This window comes from Rhynchophorus ferrugineus, unplaced genomic scaffold, assembly GCF_030347505.1.
Source record: "Rhynchophorus ferrugineus isolate W39M unplaced genomic scaffold, kcgeb_rfMv2 rfM5, whole genome shotgun sequence".
In the NCBI taxonomy this organism is placed as follows: Eukaryota; Metazoa; Arthropoda; class Insecta; order Coleoptera; family Curculionidae; genus Rhynchophorus; species Rhynchophorus ferrugineus.
In genome coordinates this window covers 23,442,516-23,468,553 of record NW_027472584.1, presented here as the reverse complement: position 1 = coordinate 23,468,553, position 26,038 = coordinate 23,442,516, and the positions used below count along the sequence as shown (strand labels likewise).

General features: G+C 29.0%; 1 protein-coding gene across 3 annotated transcripts in view; it reads left to right on the top strand.

The window, feature by feature from the left end:
• The window catches only part of LOC143197822 (metabotropic glycine receptor), a 578,984-nt gene that overhangs the window by 466,199 nt on the left and 86,747 nt on the right, over positions 1–26,038 (top strand). For all 3 annotated transcript variants that reach the window (XM_076406597.1, XM_076406598.1, XM_076406599.1), the window contains one exon: positions 14,133–14,316. In XM_076406597.1, the coding sequence (XP_076262712.1) occupies positions 14,133–14,316 (184 nt within the window). The remainder of the gene's footprint in view (positions 1–14,132; positions 14,317–26,038) is intronic.

The window sequence follows — 26,038 nt, the reverse complement described above, 5'->3', positions numbered from 1 at the left end:
GCATTATTAACATATTATTAATAAAATTGAGATCAAACTTCAAACATAAATATTGACTTTCTTTTTAGTTTCCCTCCAATTTGTTTACTGATCAGATAATTATATCCAAAGGCGAAACTTCTACAGAAGCACAAACGTGCCTGTATTATTGCTGATGGCCCCAAGCTCACCTATAAGTTAAGAAATTAACTCAATTTTGAATTGCATATGGCAATATTTAATTCAAAACTTAATTTTAGTCAACCTATATTAACAATAATCAGTAATTTTTCATTAATAATATTCATTTTACTTTTTGGAGTAAGCATTTTGGGAATATCAGATAAAATAATAATAATATTTGTTTATAAATCACCCTCCATATATTGATTTGTATCAATATCAAAAAATATGTTCGTAAATTTTCTTAAATTTAAAAGTAGCTGCTTCTTCTTATGTCGATACATTTGGTAGACAAATTTTTTAAAAGGTAACTTCGTAACAACATCCCCTCTGAAATGGAGAAATACTCCCCTATGGCAATGTCAATCTTTCTTTGGGAAAGGAGAACCAAGTAAATATTTTTACCAAAGTACATTACAAGATCCTAGCGAAAAAAGGTAGACATTCAATGCAGGTAATATGTTTTTTTTTCTTTATTATATTCAAATTATGTTTATATTTCTGCAGGCATATTTCTAGTTAATTGGAAATATACTTTATCAACTAATTTTAAATACAATTTTACTCATTATTTGTGCAAAGTTACAGGATTGTATTGATGCAATTTGTGTATTTGTTGATAATAAAGCTTAAATAAGAACTGCCATATTAATCAGACATTATTTTACTAGTCCTTAATATTTATCAATTTTCCTTTGTATGAAGACAATTGTTTTCTGAATATAAGTACTGCCAAACTCTTTAAAAATTGATAATACGAGATTTTTATCAGTAGAGCTTTAAATATACTCTTTATACATAAATATACGCTTTTATTATATTTATAATATTTTTCTGTAATTAATTATAAATAATTAATAACATTGATAATAAATAGTACAAATAAAGTAAAGTAATGTACAAATTAATATTATTGCATTGAAGTTTATATTTTAAATTAAACTGTTAAAATCTGGGGAAGGTGTTTTTTTATAGATATTTTAAAGTCTCCTTTTACCAAATATGGGGTTATCTGGACTGGGCCTAAAGTTTAACGTGGGCTCCGAACTACGGTCCTCAGCATTAAGCCGACCGACTGGCTAGTGACCAACTTTAAAAATCATCCCAGAAGACATCCGGTCTTACCCAGCCTGGTTACTGGTGTGATTGGGATCATTTTCCTTGTCGGATTTTGTACTCTTGCCTAGGACAATCACAAACATAAATTCACAAACATCCCTAGCAGGATTCGAACCCGCGGCTATCGTGACAGTAGGAGGACCGTCCCATCGCCTTTACCACTGCGCCATCAAGCCGGCGGAAGGTATTTTTAATTCACCTAGTGTTTATTATAGACTAAATGTTATATTTAATAAATAATTTTGTCTCTAAAAGCTTGCAATTAAAGTATAAATAAATAATAGAAGTTTTATATTTCGAACTAATTAACTAAAACACCGTTACCACAGTGTGACCAGTAAGAAAGTTTAAATCTGAAAATGTTGCCCTTATACTGTTTACTGTGCATCAATCTTTGATATATCTTTTTTTACATTAATTATGACTCGTGTTATGTTACCGCACAATCTAAATTTAAAATATGAATTCTCCCAATGGGCACCCTGTATACATAATTCAAATTTTGGTGTTGAAGGCATATTTCTAGTTAATTGGAAATATACTTTATCAACTAATTTTAAATACAATTTTACTCATTATTTGTGCAAAGTTACAGGATTGTATTGATGCAATTTGTGTATTTTTGTTGATAATAAAGCTTAAATAAGAACTGCCATATTAATCAGACATTATTTTATTAGTCCTTAATATTTATCAATTTCCTTTGTATCAAGACACTTGTTTTCTGAATAAGTACTGCCAAACTCTTTAAAAATTGATAATACGAGATTTTTATCAGTAGAGCTTTAAATATACTCACTTTTATTATATTTATAATATTTTTCTGTAATTAGTTATAAATAATTAATAACATTGATAATAAATAGTACAAATAATGTAAAGTAAAGTACAAATTAATATTATTGCATTAAAGTTTTTATTTTAAATTAAACTGTTAAAATCGGAACTAACCAAACCCATCAATTTTTCCTATTATACACTAACTGACAATTAAATTGAACTCGTTGTTGATTCAATTGTTGGTATCTTCAAGTTCATTTTGCGCTTCTATACCCTAGTAATTAAAACTCTATCTCAACTATACAGCTATTGTATTGTTATCGCCCTTTCGTGTTATATTAACAAGCAGTAAGGGGCTTTATTTCAGTCACTTTTTACTAAATTTATATGAGAAAATATGTTAAATAATAGGTAAAATTAAGAATGGTATTACAGGAATTGTTTTCGGAACGAGGATATTCTTTCTGAAATATAACTGGGGTTGTAAAAGTAAAAATAAACCGAAGCAACATGTTCAGCTATAAGTTTCTGTTATAGTTGGAACCGTAGTTTTATATTCCTGTTTTTAATAGCACTAATTCCTTTAATACAGAAAAACTTATATCAGATAATTACATTCTTGCGAGATATAAAATAAAGAATTATAGAATGTTCTTTTTATGAACCATCGCTGTATTTATTTTGTATATCCGAGATACTTGTTGCGGTATATATAACTTTTTATATTCATTTTCCCTATACTAATAACTCAGTATACGTAAGTCTAGAATATTTTTATGGATAATATCAGGAACGTAAAATGTTTATTTTTGTTTTCGTCAGTTAATCAAACTTGCGGCTACATATAGAGGCCCTTCTCTACCGATCAAATATTCTCTATAGAAATGCGTTTCCTTTTTCATTTAAAATTATATCGAAAGCGTCATAAAACAGGCTAGCATTAAGCATGCTATTAAACCAATTAAGCTTTTTTGAAAAGGGGTGAATTGTGGTCATGAATGAGGCTGCTTTATCAATCCGGGGAAATTTCAAGAAGATTAGGGTTGTAATACGAGGTAGGTTGGATGAGGGTCTTCCGTATGAGCTGCGGATGTTGGAAACTTCGAATATCTGGACTTAAGAGGCCTCTTTGAGACCTTTAGGTCTCTTTAATGCAGCCGAATGTTTATCGATGAGTAAAAATGACTTCGGGTGAATATTTTATGCATTTTTTTCAATGAACACGGAAAGTATCCTTTTATGGAGTACACATAAAATAAAAATATTACACCATACCCTTTTTATTGATATCTTACAATTGGCTAAGAATATTTTTAAAAAATATATATCTGAAATAATATGTTTTATTATTAACTTAAAACAATTTAAAGTCCATTATAATCTGATATTTTCTATACATCAATGACCACTTTTGTTCTAAATTAAATTAATATGTGGTACTTAATTATGGCTTTTACCTACTAGCATAACCGTACAATAGTCTGTTTTCCAATAACACCACTTCACTAACTTATGAAGCTTCATCCTCTTGAGTATTTTTACTAGGTCTCTATTATCCAGGAGCTAGATAGCCTTGACGTTCACATGATTGGATAACCTTTGTTCGTCACTACTGGAAATTTTGGTAATGGCTTGGTCAACAGTATCCATTTGAAGATCCCGATAGATTTCTTTATTTCGGCAGTATCAGAGTGTATCAACAATGTTGCTAATGCACCATGCTGAAAAAACTCAATCACTTAGCTGTTAAACTCAAACTAGTTTCCAGATTTTCTCAATAATCAACTTAATCCATAGTCCAATTCTATATCAACTGATTGAAAAAGAGGAAGCCAACTGGAAGTTCCATAAAAAAACAAAATAACAAAAAAAAACACAAAAGAAACGGATATAAAATAAACCCGAGATGAGAACCTTCGTAAACAATGCAAAGAATCTGAAAGAACAATGAATTATCTAATTTAAAACTGTAAAAAACAACTAGATTTTATAGAAAGTAGTTATCACTCATAATAGAACTATTACCGTGCAAAACACAAGCCAAAACCTATTAATTTTTAGATACTTCATAGTCCTTCACCATATCTTAAATAAAACGACAACAATACCTCTATCTTATTAAATACAATTTGTTTAGATGTCGATTCTAAATATTTCACTTCTTTTTTGTGACATTTTATTTGCACATAATACTTTAAGGACGTATCTTTTATGAGGCGCATTTAAATGATTTATTATTCACGGAACATTTGAAATAACAGGTTAGTAATCGTGCAATAAAGTTTGTATTTTGAGAATAATGAAAATTTAATATCATAATAACTTAATCCGTAACATGGGGAAGGTGTTTTTTTATAGATATTTTAAAGTCTCCTTTTACCAACTATGGGTTTATCTGGACTGGGCCTAAAGTTTAACGTGGGCTCCGAACCACGGTCCTCATCATCAAGCCTACCGACTGGCGAGTGACCAACTTTAGAAATCATCCCAGAAGACATCCGGTCTTACCCAGCCTGGTTAACTGGCGTGACTGGGATCATTTTCCTTGTCGGATTTTGTACTCTTGCCTAGGACAATCACAAACATAAATTCACTACCATGCCCCAGCATGATTCGAACCCGCGGCTATCGCAACAGTAGGAGGACCGTCCCATCGCCTTTACCACTGCGCCACCAAGCCGATGGAAGGTGTTTTTAAGTCACCTACTGTTTATTATAGACTAAATGTTATATTTAATAAATAATTTTGTCTCAAAAAGCTTGCAATTAAAGTATAAATAAATAATAAAAGTTTTATATTTCGAACTAATTAACTAAAACACCGTTACTACAGTGTGACCAGTAAGAAAGTTTAAATCTGAAAATGTTGCCCTTATACTATGTACTGTGCATCAATCTTTGATATATCTTTTTTTACATTAATTATGACTCGTGTTATGTTACCGCACAATCTAAATTTAATATATGAATTCTCCCAATGGACACCCTGTATACATAATTCATATTTTGGTGTAGAAGCATCGTTAAAAACTATAGATTATTAATGGTTTATGAAATCACCGATGATCATTGTGAAGTGATATTTTAATATGACCATGCTACTCATCTTACGATTGTTAAAGCATCATCCCGTGTACAATTCTGATTTGTTAATCCAATCTATGTCAAAATATAGTATAAGAAACATTCATGATAACAACAGTAATTACTAATTACTTATAAAATGATTACGTGGCAAGTAAAATAATAAATCGACTAAGATTTTGTCATAATTGAAAGCAGTTATTTAGCTAATAATGGAAGAGCCCTTGTATAGAGCCGGTTAAAAATGTTTTAGCATCAGTTAATTTTTTAATTAGAGCTCTCTTTGAAATTTTTTCGACCAACATAAGCCTAATGGCAGTTCGGCCGAAAAAAGATTGACTTCATTATTTTTCAACAGCGCCATATTTTAAGCCGGTTTAAAATGATATTGTTGGTTTTTCAATCGAATTCCCTTTATAATGAATAAGCGAAATTTTTAGTGCGAACATATTTATGGCTCGCAGAATTAAAAATGTGGTATTTAATTTATTGACAACTGGAAATTGTTGGGCGTATATCGATACGGACATATTCTATAAACTACACACGGTATGTTGAATTCAATATCGACCTTATAGAGACTAGAAACCGTATATTTTGTTATTTAATTATTACTAACACATCTTATTTTATTACCTGTCTCACTTTTAATGTAACTTCGTTTAACCATTATTTAAAAAAATAATGAAATATATTTCATTAAAACATCTATAAATAATTATATTCATACTGATATGATATATGATATATCTATACTAAGTATCAACAGAAAAAAACATAAGACTAAACTCGTCATTCTTACACTTAATTACAACCACGAAAGCCTCTTATTATTTTGAATATCTTGGATAAATAATTATATTAATTATATTAATTTACGCTATTAATTCATAAATCTAACACATAGTGGATAAGAGAGAAAATAATTCTAATTAAAACCTTTATTTATAGTTTTAAATTAATGTAAATGGCTAACTAATCAGTTAATATTATATAATGGTGTCTATAAATTATATTACATGACAATAATAACATTTTGATTACACCTAACTCTATAATGTCTCAGTATATCTGTATAATAAATATATCATAATATAATTAATAGGTTAAATTAACTAAAACCAATACTGTTAATACAGCATTTATTACGTCCTATAACATTTGAAAATGACTAATCAGTATGCCGATATGACTAATCGGTTTAAGATTATAAATCTTGTGCGAGGTGAATGGGTATCGTTAAAATTACAAGTAATTCAATACACACACACATCCACAGACAGAAAATAAACGGCATTTCATTTCCATTTATATCCGAAATATGCGGAAAAAGAGCAAATTCAATCATTCCACGTGCTACAAAATCATTGTCGATACGATGTATGGATAAAATTTGTCCACAGCAGAATGATGATTGGAAATGCCGATCAATAAAAAATGGAATTTCAAATAACAATGCGAAATCGTGTTAAGGTTAGGTTGTTCGTATGATCCCTAACCATTCTATATGGAAATGAACTATAACCGGCCAAAATTGTACGCCAATAAGCATGGATATAACAATATGCATGAGTCGAGTAACTTGCTTTTGTTTCATAAAAACTTATACACAAAACATGTGTTACAAGGCACGTGAATTTAGTGTGAAAAATTGGGTGGCTATATTACGTCATCTATTTTAAATCCCTGAAAATTAATTCATACTTCTAATACCTAACTTATAGTAGACAAAACATATATTATAAATCAAGTAAAATCCGAGAATATTGTACTTCGAATTTCGTGTTTTCTATTAACTTCCACCATGATATAATTTACGACGACAGCATAGAGCTCACTTATATCTAACAAAGAAATGAAATATAACTTTTCACACTTTCCTAGTTTTTTGCTATCATTTTTAACATAGTCAACATCTTCGTAAATGTATAAAATAAGCAAACGATATTTGATTTATTCAAGCGTTATAAAAATAAAAATAACAGTAAGCCTGATATAATAGAACCTGAATATTCCGCTTTATTTATACGCTTTTCTTTTACTAAAATACTTTTTCTCGATTGTGCAAATCACAATAGGAGAAGGACAAAAAAACTTGTAACACATCTTCGTCGTTCGATTTTCTTTTATTCAAATTTCATTCGAAAATTATGCCAGTTCTTTTAGGATAGTTCCAATTTCCAAATACAGATAGGTCGTTGCGATCACAATTGCAGCTCTGCCTGTATACGAAGTTGAATATATCAAAGAAACTCCTTTTTTCAACAGTCATAATTCTGATCTGGTTTTATCCACCACCAGCATCAAAATGATAAAACAGTTAAAGGAAATATTGAGGATGAATGAAGTATGTATCACTACCTTAAATTTCTTTACTTATCTTAATATCAGCAGAAAAAAAAACAAATAAAAAAATATATGTTAGCCTATAAAACGATATAACTATTACCATTACCTAATATAAAATAAACTTAATTTTCTAAATTAGAAAGATAATCCAATTCATAAGCGACTAAATTCATTCAAAACGTAGTTATTAGTGAGCTACAAGTGATTTTACTTCCGATTCTAACCAAACATTGAATCAAAATCAAACGGCAACATATTTCCTACATTATCTATTACTGTTTGCCGGATCTAGGGAAGTTTTCCGATACGAAGCCCGAGGAAATCTGCTAGTTTAGAGTTAAAGAAGTTGGCAAGCCAAGATTTAAACACATTTTCGTTATCAAACTTTTCTCGGATATTATTAGACAGGGATTCAAAAAGGTGATAATATGACGGCACCGAATAGAACGTATTGAACAAAGAACATACCGTAGATAAGGCAAGAACTTCCTGGAAAACTCGATTCCGTTTTAAAATATAAAATATATTCACGCTAAACAAGATGGTTATCATGTTTTTTGAAATTATGTAAATAATGTTTTACACAAACATGCGCTTCGGGTAATAACTCTATATTAATACGAATTAAAATATGCATTTGACACTGATGCAAATTTAAAGTTCATAACAAGTTAATAATAAATGAGAAGCAACTCATTACAAATTATAAATGTAAAATCTAGTCCATATTGGGTAGTATAAATTAACATTGAATTTTACGAAAAGGAAATAAATGAAACTAAAACAATATCTAATTTATCATATTTTAATTAGCAATCAAGTTGTGTTCAACATTATGAAATGTGGTATTTAAATTTAAATTTCTATTAAAAAATTCTACAACTAATATTCAAATGTTCTAAATTTATGAATGGTAATATTTTGATTATGTCAAGAGTTCAATATGGGAACCCAAAAAAAGGTCTCAAAACATTTCCAACAATCTACTTCCTTTTATACAAATTTCTAGTTATAAATTATGGATCGCTTTCTCGCCATATATAAATATTACCGAAGTCCTTTATATGACAGTATTTGCATATAATAATTCATTCTATGTCTTGCTGACATTATTGTTTCACAAAATATGTAATAACAATGATTAATCTATATATATTAAATATTCAGAAACACTGAAAAAACAGAAGAGACAAAATCCTAATATAAATAATCTCTTGTTTCATTTTAGCATTTTATAATACATAAAAAAGGTTTTTTAATTATAAATACAAAATCTCAAACGTAATCTATAAAAACGTTATAAGAAAAGTTTATACCGAAGTTAAACACTAAATTGGGTTATATAAAAATTATATTATATACCCCAGCTCTATCAGTGTACTAAATCAAAACATATTCTCTATCAGTAATGGCTCCATATTATTTAAATCGCATTTATTTCGCTCTTGATTTTATTTAAAAGCTGCCAAATTTTATGTATCTTTTATGAGACATGTTTCATGGCAACTGAAATGATTTATTATCCTCGAAATATCTCAAATCATTTGATAAACTTAGAAATAAAATCTGTTTTAAGGACTATTAAAACCTAATTATTCGTCAAAATTGATAATCAATAAAACTGAAACTTTTAGTCGACTTGCTTATCTTGGATATTAAATTATAGAAAAAAATAGTAGGATGTGCGGTTTGCAATTATAAAAGCAAAATATTTTTAATAGAAACTGTACCAGCTGAATCCAACTGTAAGTGCGCTCTTAATTAAATATAAAATGTCCAGTACTAAGCCATTTTCCAGATGCTAATTGAATTTTACAAAAATGCCTTAATATGTTTTGATTAAATACTCTTGATTGATTAATACAGTAATGAACTTTACATTGATACAATAATGGACATGGATTAATTTTATGGGTGTTTAATAAATATGTAGCTATTTAAAATTATTTATAAATAACTGATAATCAGTATTAGTAAATTCATATAAAGCTTAAAAATATCGTAATTCTGAGCCACAACCTAAAAGAACAACCACTTACTGTTAACCGAGTAAAGAAAAAAAAAGGTTTCAAACTATAATAGAATTCAAAATAATTTATTTTAATGCCAAGGGAGATTTCTTTACCCTAGTAGAACAAATAAAATTGGAATTAAATGACCTGTATTAGAACTTTAACATTCTTTCGTTTTATCCCCCTCCAACAAAAGAACTTCGTTTAAATCCACGGATCAGAATAGAATACAAAAACACCTGTAACACGCGTATACAGTTACGTTTTCATATATACACAATCAATTTAAATTTTATATCTATATAGTTAATCGTTTCATTCGTATATTTGAAGAGATTTCATATAAAACTTCTCGAAAGTAAACTAACTAAAAATCTAGTCATAAAATTCGAGAAGAAAAATAAAATTAAAAGCCTTTCCCACGATATTTGTGAAATGTCTGTATTTGTATAATATAAAACGATCCTTTTTTGTTAGTATTATCGACTTTTTAAAACAAAAGATAGGACTGTCGATTAATTTTAAGGTTTTTGGTGTAAAAATGTATACATAAATTTTGTCAGATCATTATTTCTAGCCATTATTTTTCTCACCTCGATATTGTTACAATATAAAAACTACAAATTAGGTCGACAAAAATCTTCTCTCAACATATCCAGTGTCCAATGTATATATAATTTTCCCTATCCATCCCAATTATCAATTTTGTTCTTAACAACTGTATCAAAATAACACTTCTAAAGTACCTGGAAACAAACTGATGAATTTATATCAATTTGGTTTGGAAGCTCAATAAATTGCAATAAAAAGCGAGATTTAATGACATTTGACATGTTATATTTGGTGTAATGACGAGCATTATGGTGTATGGTAACCCTAAAATAAATCGTCTTTTTAATGAGAAAGGAATTGTTATGTCAAACTCTCAATACTTATTTTACTATGTACGTTATAATTTCTATATATATAAATTTTATTTATTATAATTGTACTCTATTTATAAATTCCATTTTGATAAGCAGCCATAAAAAATATAAAAGAGCTGAACACAAGGCACTCTATCACCTTCGATAGTCAATAATAGCTATTTAATCTGACGCTAATGAAAATTTAATTTGAAAACAACTTGAGTTTTATAATATCCGAGACTTAATCGGGACTAATCAATAAATGATCTGGAAATCAAGCGACATAATTATGCTGTTCGTTATCGATTACAATAAAGATAAGATAATTTGTGGTAGCGAGAAAGCAGAAATAAAACAATAAAACTTCGAGAATCTTTTTGAATTATTTTTTATTAATAATGATGTTAGTATTATGAAGCAGCGTGTAATTATTTAGATATTATTCGCCACCAATCTAAATTGTACCATAAATTATGAATATATATGTTTAATATTTTTCATAATTTTCAGAGATATGATGATCGTTCTTTATAAAAAGAAATATTTTATTTATTAGTAGAGAAAAATTAGTAACCAATTTTTAAATATAAAGGAAGTATTTGATGGATATTTTTGTGCTTCAATACATAAAATGCACATAAGTTACCCATGCCTTGAGCAAAATTTTTAATACCAGGTGTTAATACCGGTAAGTCATTTCCGTTTCTTTTCGGAAAAAAACTATGTGATTCTCCAGAAAATGGAACAATTTATTTATTCAAAGTATTGGTCAATTAATTCTATACCTCTTGACCATTTTTCAGTTAATTTATGGATGCCATCACAAAAAAATTCTAAATTCTTGTTTGTTCTTAGAGAAAACACGAAGAAGTTCTTTGATATTGGCGAAGTGCTGCTCTGGGATTCCGTGTCTGCAATTTATTGTTGGTAACGATCACTATTAACTGTTTCACCAAGTTTCAACAGATCATAATATACCACGCCGCTTTGGTCCCACCAAACACATAGCATTGTTGACCAAAACGTATTCGCCGTAAATTTTCAACGAACGATGACTTTCAATGGTTTTTTACTTTTCATTAAATAAGACATTTCTTGCAAAAAACTTTGCTTAAAGATGTATAAATATATGACGGCGTAACATTTTTTTTATTACTCTTCTATAACTCAGCAATCTGCCCGTCGGCAATAGGTATTATTATATGATTTCAGTTATATAATATAACTATCCCAACATGTAGAAGGTCACTTCAGTAAGTGATCTACTGTATAACTTATAATTTAAATCTTATTCTAGATACTATTCTAACTTATTTTAAAGTATATCCTAACATATTCTAAAAACTATTCTAGCTTACTCTAGAGATTATTAAATCTCACTCTTTCTGTCTATTAATCAGTCCGTATGGTAGTTTGCGTTTGAGCCTACGCACTTCACTGTCATCGCGCACTTTTAACTGTTCTATCAGTTAGTTGTTCTATATCACACTCGTTCTATGAGGATATCGCCCTAAATCAGTTTATTGGACACGTAATATGGGGCATCGACGAGACTCGCAACACTTTATTCTGGAACCTCTGTACGATATCTATGTTAGATTTGCTACTAGTACCCCACAGTTCAATACCATTAGCTCCAAATGGGCCTAAGCAAAACCTTGTTATCTTATGATAATTTAGATTTACCCCCTATCAGCCTGTATTTGCTTTAGTTTTTAATAGTAAGCTGTTTGCGTTTTGTCACTATATATTTTTTCAATGTCAAACATCGATCGAAATGCATTCCCAAATATTTAACGTTGTCGGCTTGCGGAAGTTCTTAATTATTCAATTTTGCTGAGGGACATGTTCTTCTACAAAGGGTTAATGCCACATGGGCTGATTTTGTCTCATTTGCTTTGATACGCCACGTTTTCAATCACAATTCGACTTTGTTAAGATGAAGTTGGAGGTTTTTTGTGGCTGATATTGGATTATCGTGTAATGATAAAACCGCTGTATCGTCAGCATATATTGCAACAGTAGTGTTTCTTGAGGTCGCTAGGTCAGCTGTATACAATAGATATAACAATGGACCAAGAACGCTGCCCTGCGGAACACCCGAATATATTGGGTGTAGGTATAGTCACTCTGTTTGACAATAAAATGTCTGTCTGTGAAGTACGATTTTAGCAGTTGAAAGTGCGTATGGGGCACTCCAGTGTGCCACACTTTGTCAAAGGCCTGAGAAATATCGAGAAATGCATCGGAGCAATATTTTTTATCGTTTAAGTTTTTGTTAATTTGGTTGACTAATCTATGCATTTGTTCTATTGTTCCGTGTTCATTACGGAAGTCAAATTGATGGTCTGGAATAATATTACTCTCCTCTACGATTATTTATAATATATATTTTTTTGAATATTTCGAGATCACAGGTAACAGGCTTATAGGACGATAAGAGGAGACGCTTCCTAATTTTTTCTCAGGTTTAAGAATCATAATGATTTGAGCCACTTTCTAGGTGCTTTTCAAGTGCTAGGAAAGTAATTAAGTCTTAACATGGTATTAAATATGAATGTTATTAACTTAATACACTTTCCTGACAGCCCTTGTAAGATTCTTCCAGTTATTAGGTCAAAACCAGGAGCTTTTTTAGAATTAATTTCTTTATGTATTGTTTGTTTCTCAGTATTTCATATAATATATGATTTTGAGTATTAAAATTACTCTTAGTAAGAAAATATTTCTGAACATTATTTTTATTCAGCTAATAATGGTAATACTACCCGATATTTTCTTAAAAATAACTCTGATATACATCGAAAAAACATGACGATATAAAATCTTAAAATGTCTTGAGGGAAGAGTTGTCTAGAGATGGAAATCTCGCAGACTTTCTTTATGTCAAAAATAATGCTGGTATTCTACGTCTGTTGCCGTCATTCTTGTCATTTTCAATTATGAAACCCTATACAACAGATTTTAATTATGAAGCCTATCAGAAAGACAAGGATAATTTCACGACCAAATTTTAAATTAAATTAGAGAGACATGAACATTTTTATAAATAATATTAATATTAACAATATTTTTTAGTTTGGTAACTACAAAATTGACATTTTGACAGACATGGAAGTTTAAAACCCTAAATGTAACACAAACAACAATAGTTAAATGTAATTAACTCATAAAAATTTAAATACATTTTACAAAGAACGTACATCTTACCTTTTATTATTTAAATATACATATTCTTATAAAATAGGCTCTTCATTGAATATATCTGGAAGGAAAAAGATACATCAATCAGAATTTAGGTTCTTTTTAAGACAGTTTCCCATATAAACTTTTTTAAATATTTTATCAGTTTACTCTTTCAACTAAACAGGTCTTCAGAGATCGAAAAAGAATTTTTAATAAAGCCTCTTCCTATAACTACCTGTATTTTAGGGGGGAGGATTTTTAGATTTGATTTTATTCGACGTCAAAGCAATTTTTTTTTGATGTCATCTTATACCAGCCAAGTTTCGTACACGATTCGAAATGTTATTTAAGGCGAATTTTTAGTTGGTTTAAAGCTATTAATATTCGTAGTTTTTATATTTTTATATTGAAACATAAATTATGTCTTATATAAAATAGTTTTTATCTTATTTTCTTCAAAATTTCTTAAAAAACCGTTTGATTTTTCATGAATACACTATCCCATTTTTTACAACGTTCGATCTTTTTTCAGGCTACACATCGTATAGATATAACGGCACAACTCACGATGTCCGAATTCCCGAAGAAATATTAGCTGTAAGATATGAGGATGGGAAGTGGTCCAAGCCATATTATGATTGTGGTGGTGGAAATATTTGGATGCTCACCTATACAGTTCCATTCTTCGGTTTTAAAAATAACACATATTTTTTCAAGTAAGTTCCAATTGATTTAATATTACGTAATAAATCTTTTAAGGGTATTATGATTGTAATTTTTCTATATATTTATAAGCTACCAGTTCTAGATGAAAAGAATGTGTTGTCGGATTGGAAATTGTAAAACGCTGTTATAGTATTACACGACTACCCTAAACAGCACTAAATCTAAAATTTCACTATTCCATTCAGACGATATTGCTTGATATTATGGTTAATCGAGGTTCGCTCTCTTCACGTTATGTGCCGACTATATTGCATGACAAAAGCCTTTTGCTTGTATAGATTTAGCAAAAGTTTTGCCATATATGAGTATGCTGAATACTCTCTTATAAATCAATATCGACTAAAATATTTCTCCAGCCTTACTCAAGTGAAATAGTTCTCAAATGTTTTCGTGTTCTATCTAAAATTAATCCTACTCTAATTTCTGTAAACATGACATTTTCCAATATATTATTTCGGTATTAGTATTTTAAAATAGTTCTCGAATTATTGCTATTGTTTTATATCATCAACAATTTGATTACATTTAAAATTATATCAACTCTAATTTCAATAAATAGAACAGTTTTAATATAATATTCCAATTATATTTTTGTAATATACTATTCGTATAAAAAAATTCCAAAAATAAAATATATTTTGTAGTTATAAAACAACTCGATGGTATACATAATTATTTCAATTTTATTTATATATTTCAGTTTAACTAACGCACTTTATTATTGTAAAATGGTTATCAAGATATTTAATTGGCTTGTAACACCTACAATTTTGTCAAATTCAAAAAATATTTCAATTCTTCTTTCAATAAATACAACAATTTATCAGAATATTTCAGTTTTAATTTTAAATATAACTTTAAAAACTAAATATATTACGTAGCTATCACTTCAAATAAATGATATTTAAACTTATTTCAATTCTAATTTCAATAAATAGAGCAGTTTTAGTACAATATTCCAATTTTGCAATATAATGTTCTTCATATAAAATATTGCCAAATATAAAATATTTTATCTAGTTGTAATTTTAAGTCGATATATCAATAAAAACAATATTTTAATTAGAATACTCCAGTTTTAATTTTAATAGATCAAGTTGTTCATATAAAATGATACCCAAAATTTAATGTGCTACATATTTATCCATTCAAATCAATGATATTTAAAATTATTTCAATTCTAATTTCAATATATTTAACATTTTTAACCTATAATATTCCTCTAATTTATGATATTTAAAGTTATTCCAAATCTAAGTTCAACGGTTTTATTTTAAAAGATTTTTTACTTTATTGTCTTTATTAATATTTAATACCATAAACCATATGAAATTAAAAAACCGAATATCATATTATCATATCATATAATATGTTATAATTAGAACATAATTTTATATAAAAATTATCCTTAGCCAGTGAATGTTGCACTTCATATTCAAACAATGTCATTTATATCAAGACGAAGAAATTAGTTAATGGTACTAAGGAATTCAAAGTTCTATAAGATCTTATAATCCCACTGTCAAGTTTTAATCCGAAGTCTGCAGTGCAATATCGTCAGATTATATTTCTCTGTAAAATAATCATTATATTCGTCGAAATTGCCCTTTAAACTTATATGGAGTACGTCGAAGAATTTAATGAATTCAAATAGTGAAATCAACTTTTAAAAATGATATAAGTTTGTTATTAAAACTAGTACATGGAGTTAAGCGCTTCCTTTAACATCACTCCAACTAAAAGTTTCCTCGAAAACCTTTTCCTTTGCTTTTGGTACACCCTCATGAAAGATTGCCTCATTAATAATGCAAGAAAAAATACCAAAAGTATGAGAGAGGGCAAGTTATTAACCCAAAATACTGAAAGATTTCTTTCAAAATATAATGAAAAATAGTGTACGTGACAAGAATCTCAACATCTCTTTTTACATTTCTGTCAATATTATTCGGAAACAAAAGGAAATTTTAAAACACTTATTTTTTAAGACAATATTCACTAAATAAATATATCTAAGCTATATTTTTTTTAGGAAATTGTATTATATTTTGTTGTTCAAAAATTTTGTAATAACCTGCTGAAGAATTGCCTCATTTATATTTTATAAACACATGCGAATATATATCCTGCTAGTTGAGGGTAAAAATACGCTTTAGCTTCGAGAGATTTTCAGTGAAATTATTCAATATCTGTCTACATTCGAACATTGGAAAATACGGAAATATAACTTGGGAATTAAATGGAACTTTTTTAGTTTTAAATTATTCAGAGCCAAATTAAAAGTTCTCAGGAAAAATGTGTATTGTGTCATTTGCAATGTTAAATATCTAATGAATTTAATAGTTATATATTTCTACCCTGCTTTTCAAAAAGATTTCATAATTTCTCTTATTTTCAAAATAAGGCTTAAAGTATTTACTACATATGGCGTAACTTATATCACATTGGATACTAATTTCATTCATGTTAAAACTTTGTCATAAGATTTAAATTTCTGTTATTCATAACATTCAAAAATTAAAAAATGGTGATTTCGTGGTGATATTTAAGACAAAGAATGTTCTGGTAGACCGAGAAAGATTGCGAAACTGCAAGAGTTATTGGATGAAGACCGAGCCCAAACTCAAAAACAATTGACAGAAGCATTAAATGTGGCCCAAAAAATGATTCATGAAATGATTGAAATGATTCTAGAATCTAGAATGAAAGTGCTAGAATAAATATATTTTTCCAATTCCTTGAAAATTATGTATTTTTTTTTAACCGTTAAGGACTTTCCGGTACACCGTTATTAGAAAAATATTATTACCTTCATAAATTATAAAAGCCTTGTAATGCCTTCAATAAAATTAAATTAGAAATAGTATATAGTAATGAACAGTAAAACTCTACAATATTAAACCCTAAATTTGTAAAAAAAATATATCAAATAATTAATTCAAACTCCTAATATCAGATTTGTTGGATGTATATAAATGAAATAAGTCATTTAATACAAGACGTGACATACCTTTGTTGTTCTCATTGGAGCCGAAATTCTATTTTTACGAAATCTAAAGATATCTTTTAAAATAATAAATTATCAGACTGAGAATATTACAAATTCCATTTTAGATAAATAGCAATTCCTTTATGAAATTTATCGTAACTTCACAAAGAACATCGCCTTATTTCTACCAGAATATAAGAAGATTTAATCTTATGTCGTAGTTATAACACTTATCGTTATTTATTGAAGCCAGACAAATGTTTAACTAGGCTTTAACATAGCTTTCCGCAAAGCTTATACTTTTAGTTTCGATTGATACTAAACTATTTTATAATTAAATTAATTAACTAATTAAACATATATTTTATATAATTTTAGTTAATGATTTATTGATTATATTGCCACTAGTTGTTGCTGACTAACCTACAATTTGTCTTTTCAATAACTTAAATCTAAATATATGTTTAGGAGGACCCAACCGCCCTATCTTAGTTTCTGGCGTAATAATACTTATGTATTGCATTACACTGAAGTTTTTTTATTAAATTAACCTCACTACACAAGATCAAATGTTTTGAGCCTGTATCCAGTTCTGGTGTTATCCAAGAGTTTTGTTACTTCGATGTAGATAAAAGAATGTAGTCTGTCCTTATGTCTCTTTGCAATTCTCATGATTTCATGATTGACAGACCATATCTGAAGGTCTCAGTTTAAGTAATCAGCCCTATAGTATCTAGATACATCTACCAACTCTTGAAAAACCTTCAGATAGGTTAGCAGTTTATGATTCAACATTTTCCAGGGTGATAGTGATATAACTGCTTGCCGTGCAAAAAAGAAGAGCTTTCGGTGTCGCATAGACGATGAAAAGTATGCACACTACGACAATCCCAAACGAAAAATATCATGGGTTATTCCAGGAGAGCCTTCCACCTCGACACCGAAGCAAAATATTTATTATCATAAATCATGCTGTGAATGATTTGGGAATAGCAAAGTGTACTGTATTATGAGCTGCTAAAGCCGAATCAATTGAACAAATTGAATAACGTATGTTATACCAACAAATCGCTTTTGAAAGTGAAAAAATGATACAGGCAGGCCCCTGATATTACTTCTAAATATAATATCTGGTAAAAAAAAATTGAAACAATATATTATTCATAGCGTAAAGTTTACCTGAAATTTCGAAAGTTCGAAAGGAGAGAGAAAAAAAAACCCAAACATGAACCTAAATTACAAAAAAACGAACTTGAATATCACGAATCCACCTCAAACTTCCCATTCTCTGTTTCCATGATGAAAATAACCGAGGAAAAAGCACTCATTTGTTGCCTCCTAGAGATAGGCATTTCAGAAAAAATAACAATATGAGAGGCAAAGGTCTAGATTTTTTTAGATCCAATCATATTCATTATGTATCTTCTCGAATAACCGTTTATTGGTCTGTGAATTAAGTTTTCCCCAGCGGATTCGTACGAAAATATAGAAGGATGTTATGAATCGTAAATATTTAACTAGAAGTTAACATAGCTTTCTGCAAAGTTTCTACATTTAGGTTCGACTGATACTAAACTATTTTATAATTAAATTAATTAACTAATTAAACATATATTTTATATAATTTTAGTTAATGATTTATTGATTATATTGCCACTAGTTGTTGCCGACTAACCTTCAATTTGTCTTTTCAATATCTTAAATCTAAATATATGTTTAGGAGGACCCAACCGCCCTATCTTAGTTTCTGGCGTAATAATGCTTATGTATTGCATTGCACTGAAGTTTTTTTATTAAATTAACCTCACTACACAAGATCAAATGTTTTGAGTCTGTATCCAGTTCTGGTGTGATCCAAGAGTTTTGTTACTCCGATATAGATAAAAGAATGTAGTCTGTCCTTATGTCTCTTTACAATTCTCATGATTTCATGATTGACAGACCATATCTGAAGGTCTCAGTTTAAGTAATCAGCCCTATAGTATCTAGATACATCTACCAACTCTTGAAAAACCTTCAGATAGGTTAGCAGTTTATGATTCAACAATTTCCAGGGTGATAGTGATATAACTGCTTGCCGTGCAAAAAAGAAGAGCTTTCGGTGTCGCATAGACGATGAAAAGTATGCACACTACGACAATCCCAAACGAAAAATATCATGGGTTATTCCAGGAGAGCCTTCCACCTCGACACCGAAGCAAAATATTTATTATCATAAATCATGCTGTGAATGATTTGAGAACAGCAAAGTGTACTGTATTATGAGCTGCTAAAGCCGAATGAAACTATTACTGCAGTTGACCACCGATATCAATTGAACAAATTGAATAACGTATGTTATACCAACAAATCGCTTTTGAAAGTGAAAAAATGATACAGGCAGGCCCCTGATATTACTTCTAAATATAATATCTGGTAAAAAAAAATTGAAACAATATATTATTCATAGCGTAAAGTTTACCTGAAATTTCGAAAGTTCGAAAGGAGAGAGAAAAAAAAACCCAAACATGAACCTAAATTACAAAAAAACGAACTTGAATATCACGAATCCACCTCAAACTTCCCATTCTCTGTTTCCATGATGAAAATAACCGAGGAAAAAGCACTCATTTGTTGCCTCCTAGAGATAGGCATTTCAGGAAAAATAACAATATGAGAGGCAAAGGTCTAGATTTTTTTAGATCCAATCATATTCATTATGTATCTTCTCGAATAACCGTTTATTGGTCTGTGAATTAAGTTTTCCCCAGCGGATTCGTACGAAAATATAGAAGGATGTTATGAATCGTAAATATTTAACTAGAAGTTAACATAGCTTTCTGCAAAGTTTCTACTTTTAGGTTCGACTGATACTAAACTATTTTATAATTAAATTAATTAACTAATTAAACATATATTTTATATAATTTTAGTTAATGATTTATTGATTATATTGCCACTAGTTGTTGCTGACTAACCTACAATTTGTCTTTTCAATAACTTAAATCTAAATATATGTTTAGGAGGACCCAACCGCCCTATCTTAGTTTCGGGCGTAATAATGTTTATATATTGCATTGTACTGCCGTTTTTTTATTAAATTAAACTCACTACACAAGATCAAATGTTTTGAGCCTGTATCCAGTTCTGGTGTTATCCAAGAGTTTTGTTACTTCGATGTAGATAAAAGAATGTAGTCTGTCCTTATGTCTCTTTGCAATTCTCATAATTTCATGATTGACAGACCATATCTGAAGGTCTCAGTTTAAGTAATCAGCCCTATAGTATCTAGATACATCTACCAACTCTTGAAAAACCTTCAGATAGGTTAGCAGTTTATGATTCAACAATTTCCAGGGTGATAGAGATATAACTGCTTGCCGTGCAAAAAAGAAGAGCTTTCGGTGTCGCATAGACGATGAAAAGTATGCACACTACGACAATACCAAACGCAAAATATCATGGGTTATTCCAGGAGAGCCTTCCACCTCGACACCGAAGCAAAATATTTATTATCATAAATCATGCTGTGAATGATTTGGGAATAGCAAAGTGTACTGTATTATGATCTGCTAAAGCCGAATGAAACTATTACTGCAGTTGACCACCGACATCAATTGAACAAATTGAATAACGTATGTTATACCAACAAATCGCTTTTGAAAGTAAAAAAATGATACAGGCAGGCCCCTGATATTACTTCTAAATATAATATCTGGTAAAAAAAAATTGAAACAATATATTATTCATAGCGTAAAGTTTAACTGAAATTTCGAAAATTGGAAAGGAGAGAGAGAAAAAAAACACAAACATGAACCTAAATTACAAAAAACGAACTTGAATATCACGAATCCACCTCAAACTTCCCATTCTCTGTTTTCATGATTAAAATAGCCGAGGAAAAAGCATTCATTTGTTGCCTCCTAGAGATAGGCGTTTCAGGAAAAATAACAATATGAGAGGCAAAGGTCTAGATTTTTTTAGATCCAATCATATTCATTATGTATCTTCTCGAATAACCGTTTATTGGTCTGTGAATTAAGTTTTCCCCAGCGGATTCGTACGAAAATATAGAAGGATGTTATGAATCGCAAATATTTAACTAGAAGTTAACATAGCTTTCTGCAAAGTTTCTACTTTTAGGTTCGACTGATACTAAACTATTTTATAATTAAATTAATTAACTAATTAAACATATATTTTATATAATTTTAGTTAATGATTTATTGATTATATTGCCACTAGTTGTTGCTGACTAACCTACAATTTGTCTTTTCAATAACTTAAATCTAAATATATGTTTAGAAGGACCCAACCGCCCTATCTTAGTTTCTGGCGTAATAATACTTATGTATTGCATTGCACTGAAGTTTTTTTATTAAATTAACCTCACTACACAAGATCAAATGTTTTGAGCCTGTATCCAGTTCTGTTGTTATCCAAGAGTTTTGTTACTTAGATGTAGATAAAAGAATGTAGTCTGTCCTTATGTCTCTTTGCAATTCTCATGATTTCATGATTGACAGGCCATATCTGAAGGTCTCAGTTCACGTAATTAGCCCTGTAGTATCTAGATACATCTAAAATACTTATATATTTATTATATTTATATTACTTTTCGCGGAACATCCCCATAATTGAATTTCCTATGTCCATATAGGTTTCAATCATTGCTTGTATAATAGCAATTTATTATGCAGTGATAATTGTGATTTTCGTCCAATTAACCAAGACATTTTGCTATATTCTAACTTTAGATGGTAATTACGATTATTTTTCTTTTTAAAATATGTTAAAACGCAATGTGAACTTTGAAATGGCAAAATAAATTTGTCTTATGGAATATCTATTACGTATTTCTAGGGAAAATCTCTCACCCTAACATATGGCTGTAACGTAATAATTCAAACCTTGAAGCATATAAGAATGTATCACAAAAATGCATTATATCATAAATGTATGTATACGATTTTTCTATTCAAAATATGTCGAATAGCTTAACGAAAAGTAATGTAACTTTGACTTGAAAGAAGCTGGTTGATGTTATTTGGTCATTTTTCAATTGTAGTACCAGAAACAATTGTTGTTCCAATAAATTGGTGATTGACTAATTTGGAGACAATTCCAGAAAAAGTTCGGCCTTACCCAGCCTGGTTACTTGTTCCTTATCGAATTATAGGCACTTATCTATGGAGCAACAACTATAGCAAATAATAGCAAATAACTATAGCCATCAACTTAACCATTATCTACCAATGAAATTTATTATTTTGTAAACTGTTTGGTTATTTAGTATTAATTTAACAGTTGTATCATTTGTGTAAATCATATATTCCTAAAATAAGCCTATTGAAACAACTTTTATTTGTATAATCAGATTTATTTTATATATTTAAAACAGTCTGGATACTAACATAATTTTCTTGACGGAACATTTTTTTCAACTGAGCCAAATTGTAATTTTTCACAGCTGTGGAGAAAAACCGAATATACCAGATTTGTCTCAAAGTTGTCCGTTTTTTTATCTGGAAAATAACAAAAAAACTCATCAGTTGCCCTTACAGATAGACGCTTTACAAAAATAAAAAATATATATCAGAGAGAGAAATATTTAGATTTTAGATGTAATCATATTCCTTATTCTCACGATATTCTGATATACATTTTCACGGATTCGGAAGAAAATATCAAACTGACAAACATAAAAAAATATAAACAGTATATATGAAGTGATTTTCATATAAAATAACGTTTTTTTTGTAAATTCAAGGCTTGACAAGGCGAAGTTTACCTTGTCGTTATAGTTTTTTATATTGATGTCAGTCACTACTTTATTAAACTTCACTACTACTAGACCTTAGTTTTTTTATTCTTTAGGCAGTGACTGAAGTCGACATCAAAAATTAGTATACTTTTTAAGACTATCCAAGGAACATCTCACTTTCGAATGTCTTAATAAAAATATATAAATATAGAACTAACTATGACATCGATTAGAACAAACGACAATCAAAAGCTGCAATGTTTGGTGAATATAGTGGATAAGACATTTTATGACCAGCAATGCGATTTTAAATCCCTCAAAATTAATTTACAGTCCTGGTATAATAATATTTAACAAATTACAACCACAAAAGCAAAAAATTTGCTCTTAATAAAATTAAATGATATATTTTTTGTGTGTATTTACATGTTTGTTATAATCAAAGTGTGCTTTGTTTACAGATAAACATAATTTGTTCGCCTCTTTGTTAATTAAATGAATCTGGTTTAATTTTAAATAAAGCAAAACAGTCACTATTTTATTTACAATTTTAATTAAAAGAAACATTATCAAACCATTCCAGTCAGTTAAATTTAATATTTACAGGAATTCGTATTTTTTCTTCTTTAATTTCAATGTTAGTATTAAAAATACAATATTATTTTTAACGTATTAATCACAGTACTATGTAAATAATTTATAACCAGTTGCAAAAGATTTCCATAAATTTCAAATTGACAACCAAACATATTTTATATAATGTTATAAAAATGTTCAACTGTTCGCCAGATGTTACAGAAAAATATAAAACTCAACTTTTGTATCGGCAAAAGTTCTCAAGTTAAAAAAACATATTTTATTACCATTTCCCATAATATATTCGCATATTATTACGTTATCTGAAATCTCGTTGACATTTCTCTAATTCCAATAACTCTTTTATTAAATCTTAATAAAATAATAAAATCAAGTTACAATGTTTCAGATTATCGATGAATCTGGTTGCATATACTTTACGTCATACACTTGAAACAAATTTACTATTCCGACGATTACTTGCTAGTTGTATCTAGTTAAAATATAATGAATGAACTTTCCTGTCCGAATTATTTATTAGAATTATAAATGAATCAATATAAATCACTCTATAATCATTAATTAGAGTTTTGATGGTTTGTTATTAAGGCATGATTTGTGAAAACTGCGGAGATTCTAACACTAAGCTCTATTTTTTTCAAATTGCTGTAACTCGGTGATCCAAAACAAACAGTGATACGAGAGAACAATATATGTTAAATATGTTATCTTTGTACTCATAAATCAAGTGGAAATATTACTTTGCAATGCTTTTACTCACTTTCATACTGAAAATTGAAGCAATACTGCTAGTTGATGCAATCAAACATGGAGAATCAGCTTCAAAGCTTAGAAATATGACTAATATTTTTTTTCGTTAAAGCCGTTGTTTCCATATAAATCCTGTTAGGTAATTCACCGTATTTTTTCGAATGAGAAGAAGGTTCTTTTGCAAAGAGATTATTACTTTTATGACACCCGAATCAAAGTGCACAACAAACTAAACTTAATACAAGTTCATTCGAATAAGTTGCAATAATTTTCAATACTCCTGGATGACCTTCAACAATTCTGTCAAAAGATAAAGAACCTGGAGGATCAAAAAAATCGAAGACAGATAATTGTAAGACGTATTGGTTGAAAACTCAGCTCAAACTCTTGAAAAACCTTCAGATAGGTTAGCAGTTTATGATTCAACTGTTTCCAGGGTGATAGTGATTTAATTGCTTTCCATGCAAAAAAGACGAGCTTTCGGTATCGCATAGACGATGAAAAGTATACACACTACGACAATCCCAAACGCAAAATGGCTTGGGTTATTCCAGGAGAGCCTTCCACCTCGACACTGAAGAAAAATATTTATTATCATAAATCATGCTGTGAATGATTTGAGAACAGCAAAGTGTACTGTATTATGAGCTGCTAAAGCCGAATGAAACTATTATTGCAGTTGGCCACCGACATTAATTGAACAAATTGAATAACGTATTGTTACAAAAAAAGCACCAGCAAAAGCGAGTAGTACCAAACTCTAACTCCACCCTCTTGCATTTCAGCACTTAGCCACATATTGCAATGTTCAAGAATTGCATAATAGCTACATAGATTGTAGAAAAATTGTAGAGATTCATGAAAAAAAAAATATATATACATATATATATATATATATATATATATATATATATATATATATATATATATATATATATATATATATATATATATATATATATATATATATATATATATATATATATATATATTACACCAACAACTGGCTTTTGAAAGTGAAAAAATGATACAGGCAGGCCCCTGATATTATTTCTAAATATAATATCTGCTAAAAAAATGAAACAATATATTATTCATAGCGTAAAGTTTACCTGAAATTTCGAAAGTTCGAAAGGAGAGAGAGAGAAAAGAACCCAAACATGAACCTAAATTACAAAAAAACGAACTTGAATATCACGAATCCACCTCAAACTTCCCATTCTCTGTTTCCATGATGAAAATAACCGAGGAAAAAGCACTCATTTGTTGCCTCCTAGAGATAGGCGTTTCAGGAAAAATAAAAAAATGAGAGGCAAATGTCTAGATTTTTTTAGATCCAATCATATTCATTATGTATCTTCTCGAATAATCGTTTATTGGTCTGTGAATTACGTTTTCACCAGCGGATTCGTACGAAAATATAGAAAGATGTTATGAATCGTAAATATTTAACTAGGCTTTAACATAGCTTTCCGCAAATTTTCTACTTTTAGTTTCGATTGATACTAAACTATTTTATGATTAAATTAATTAACCAATTAAACATATGTTTCATATAATTTTTTAATGATTTATTTTTACATTGCTACTAATCGTTGCCTACTAACCTACAATTTGTCTTTTCAATAACTTATAT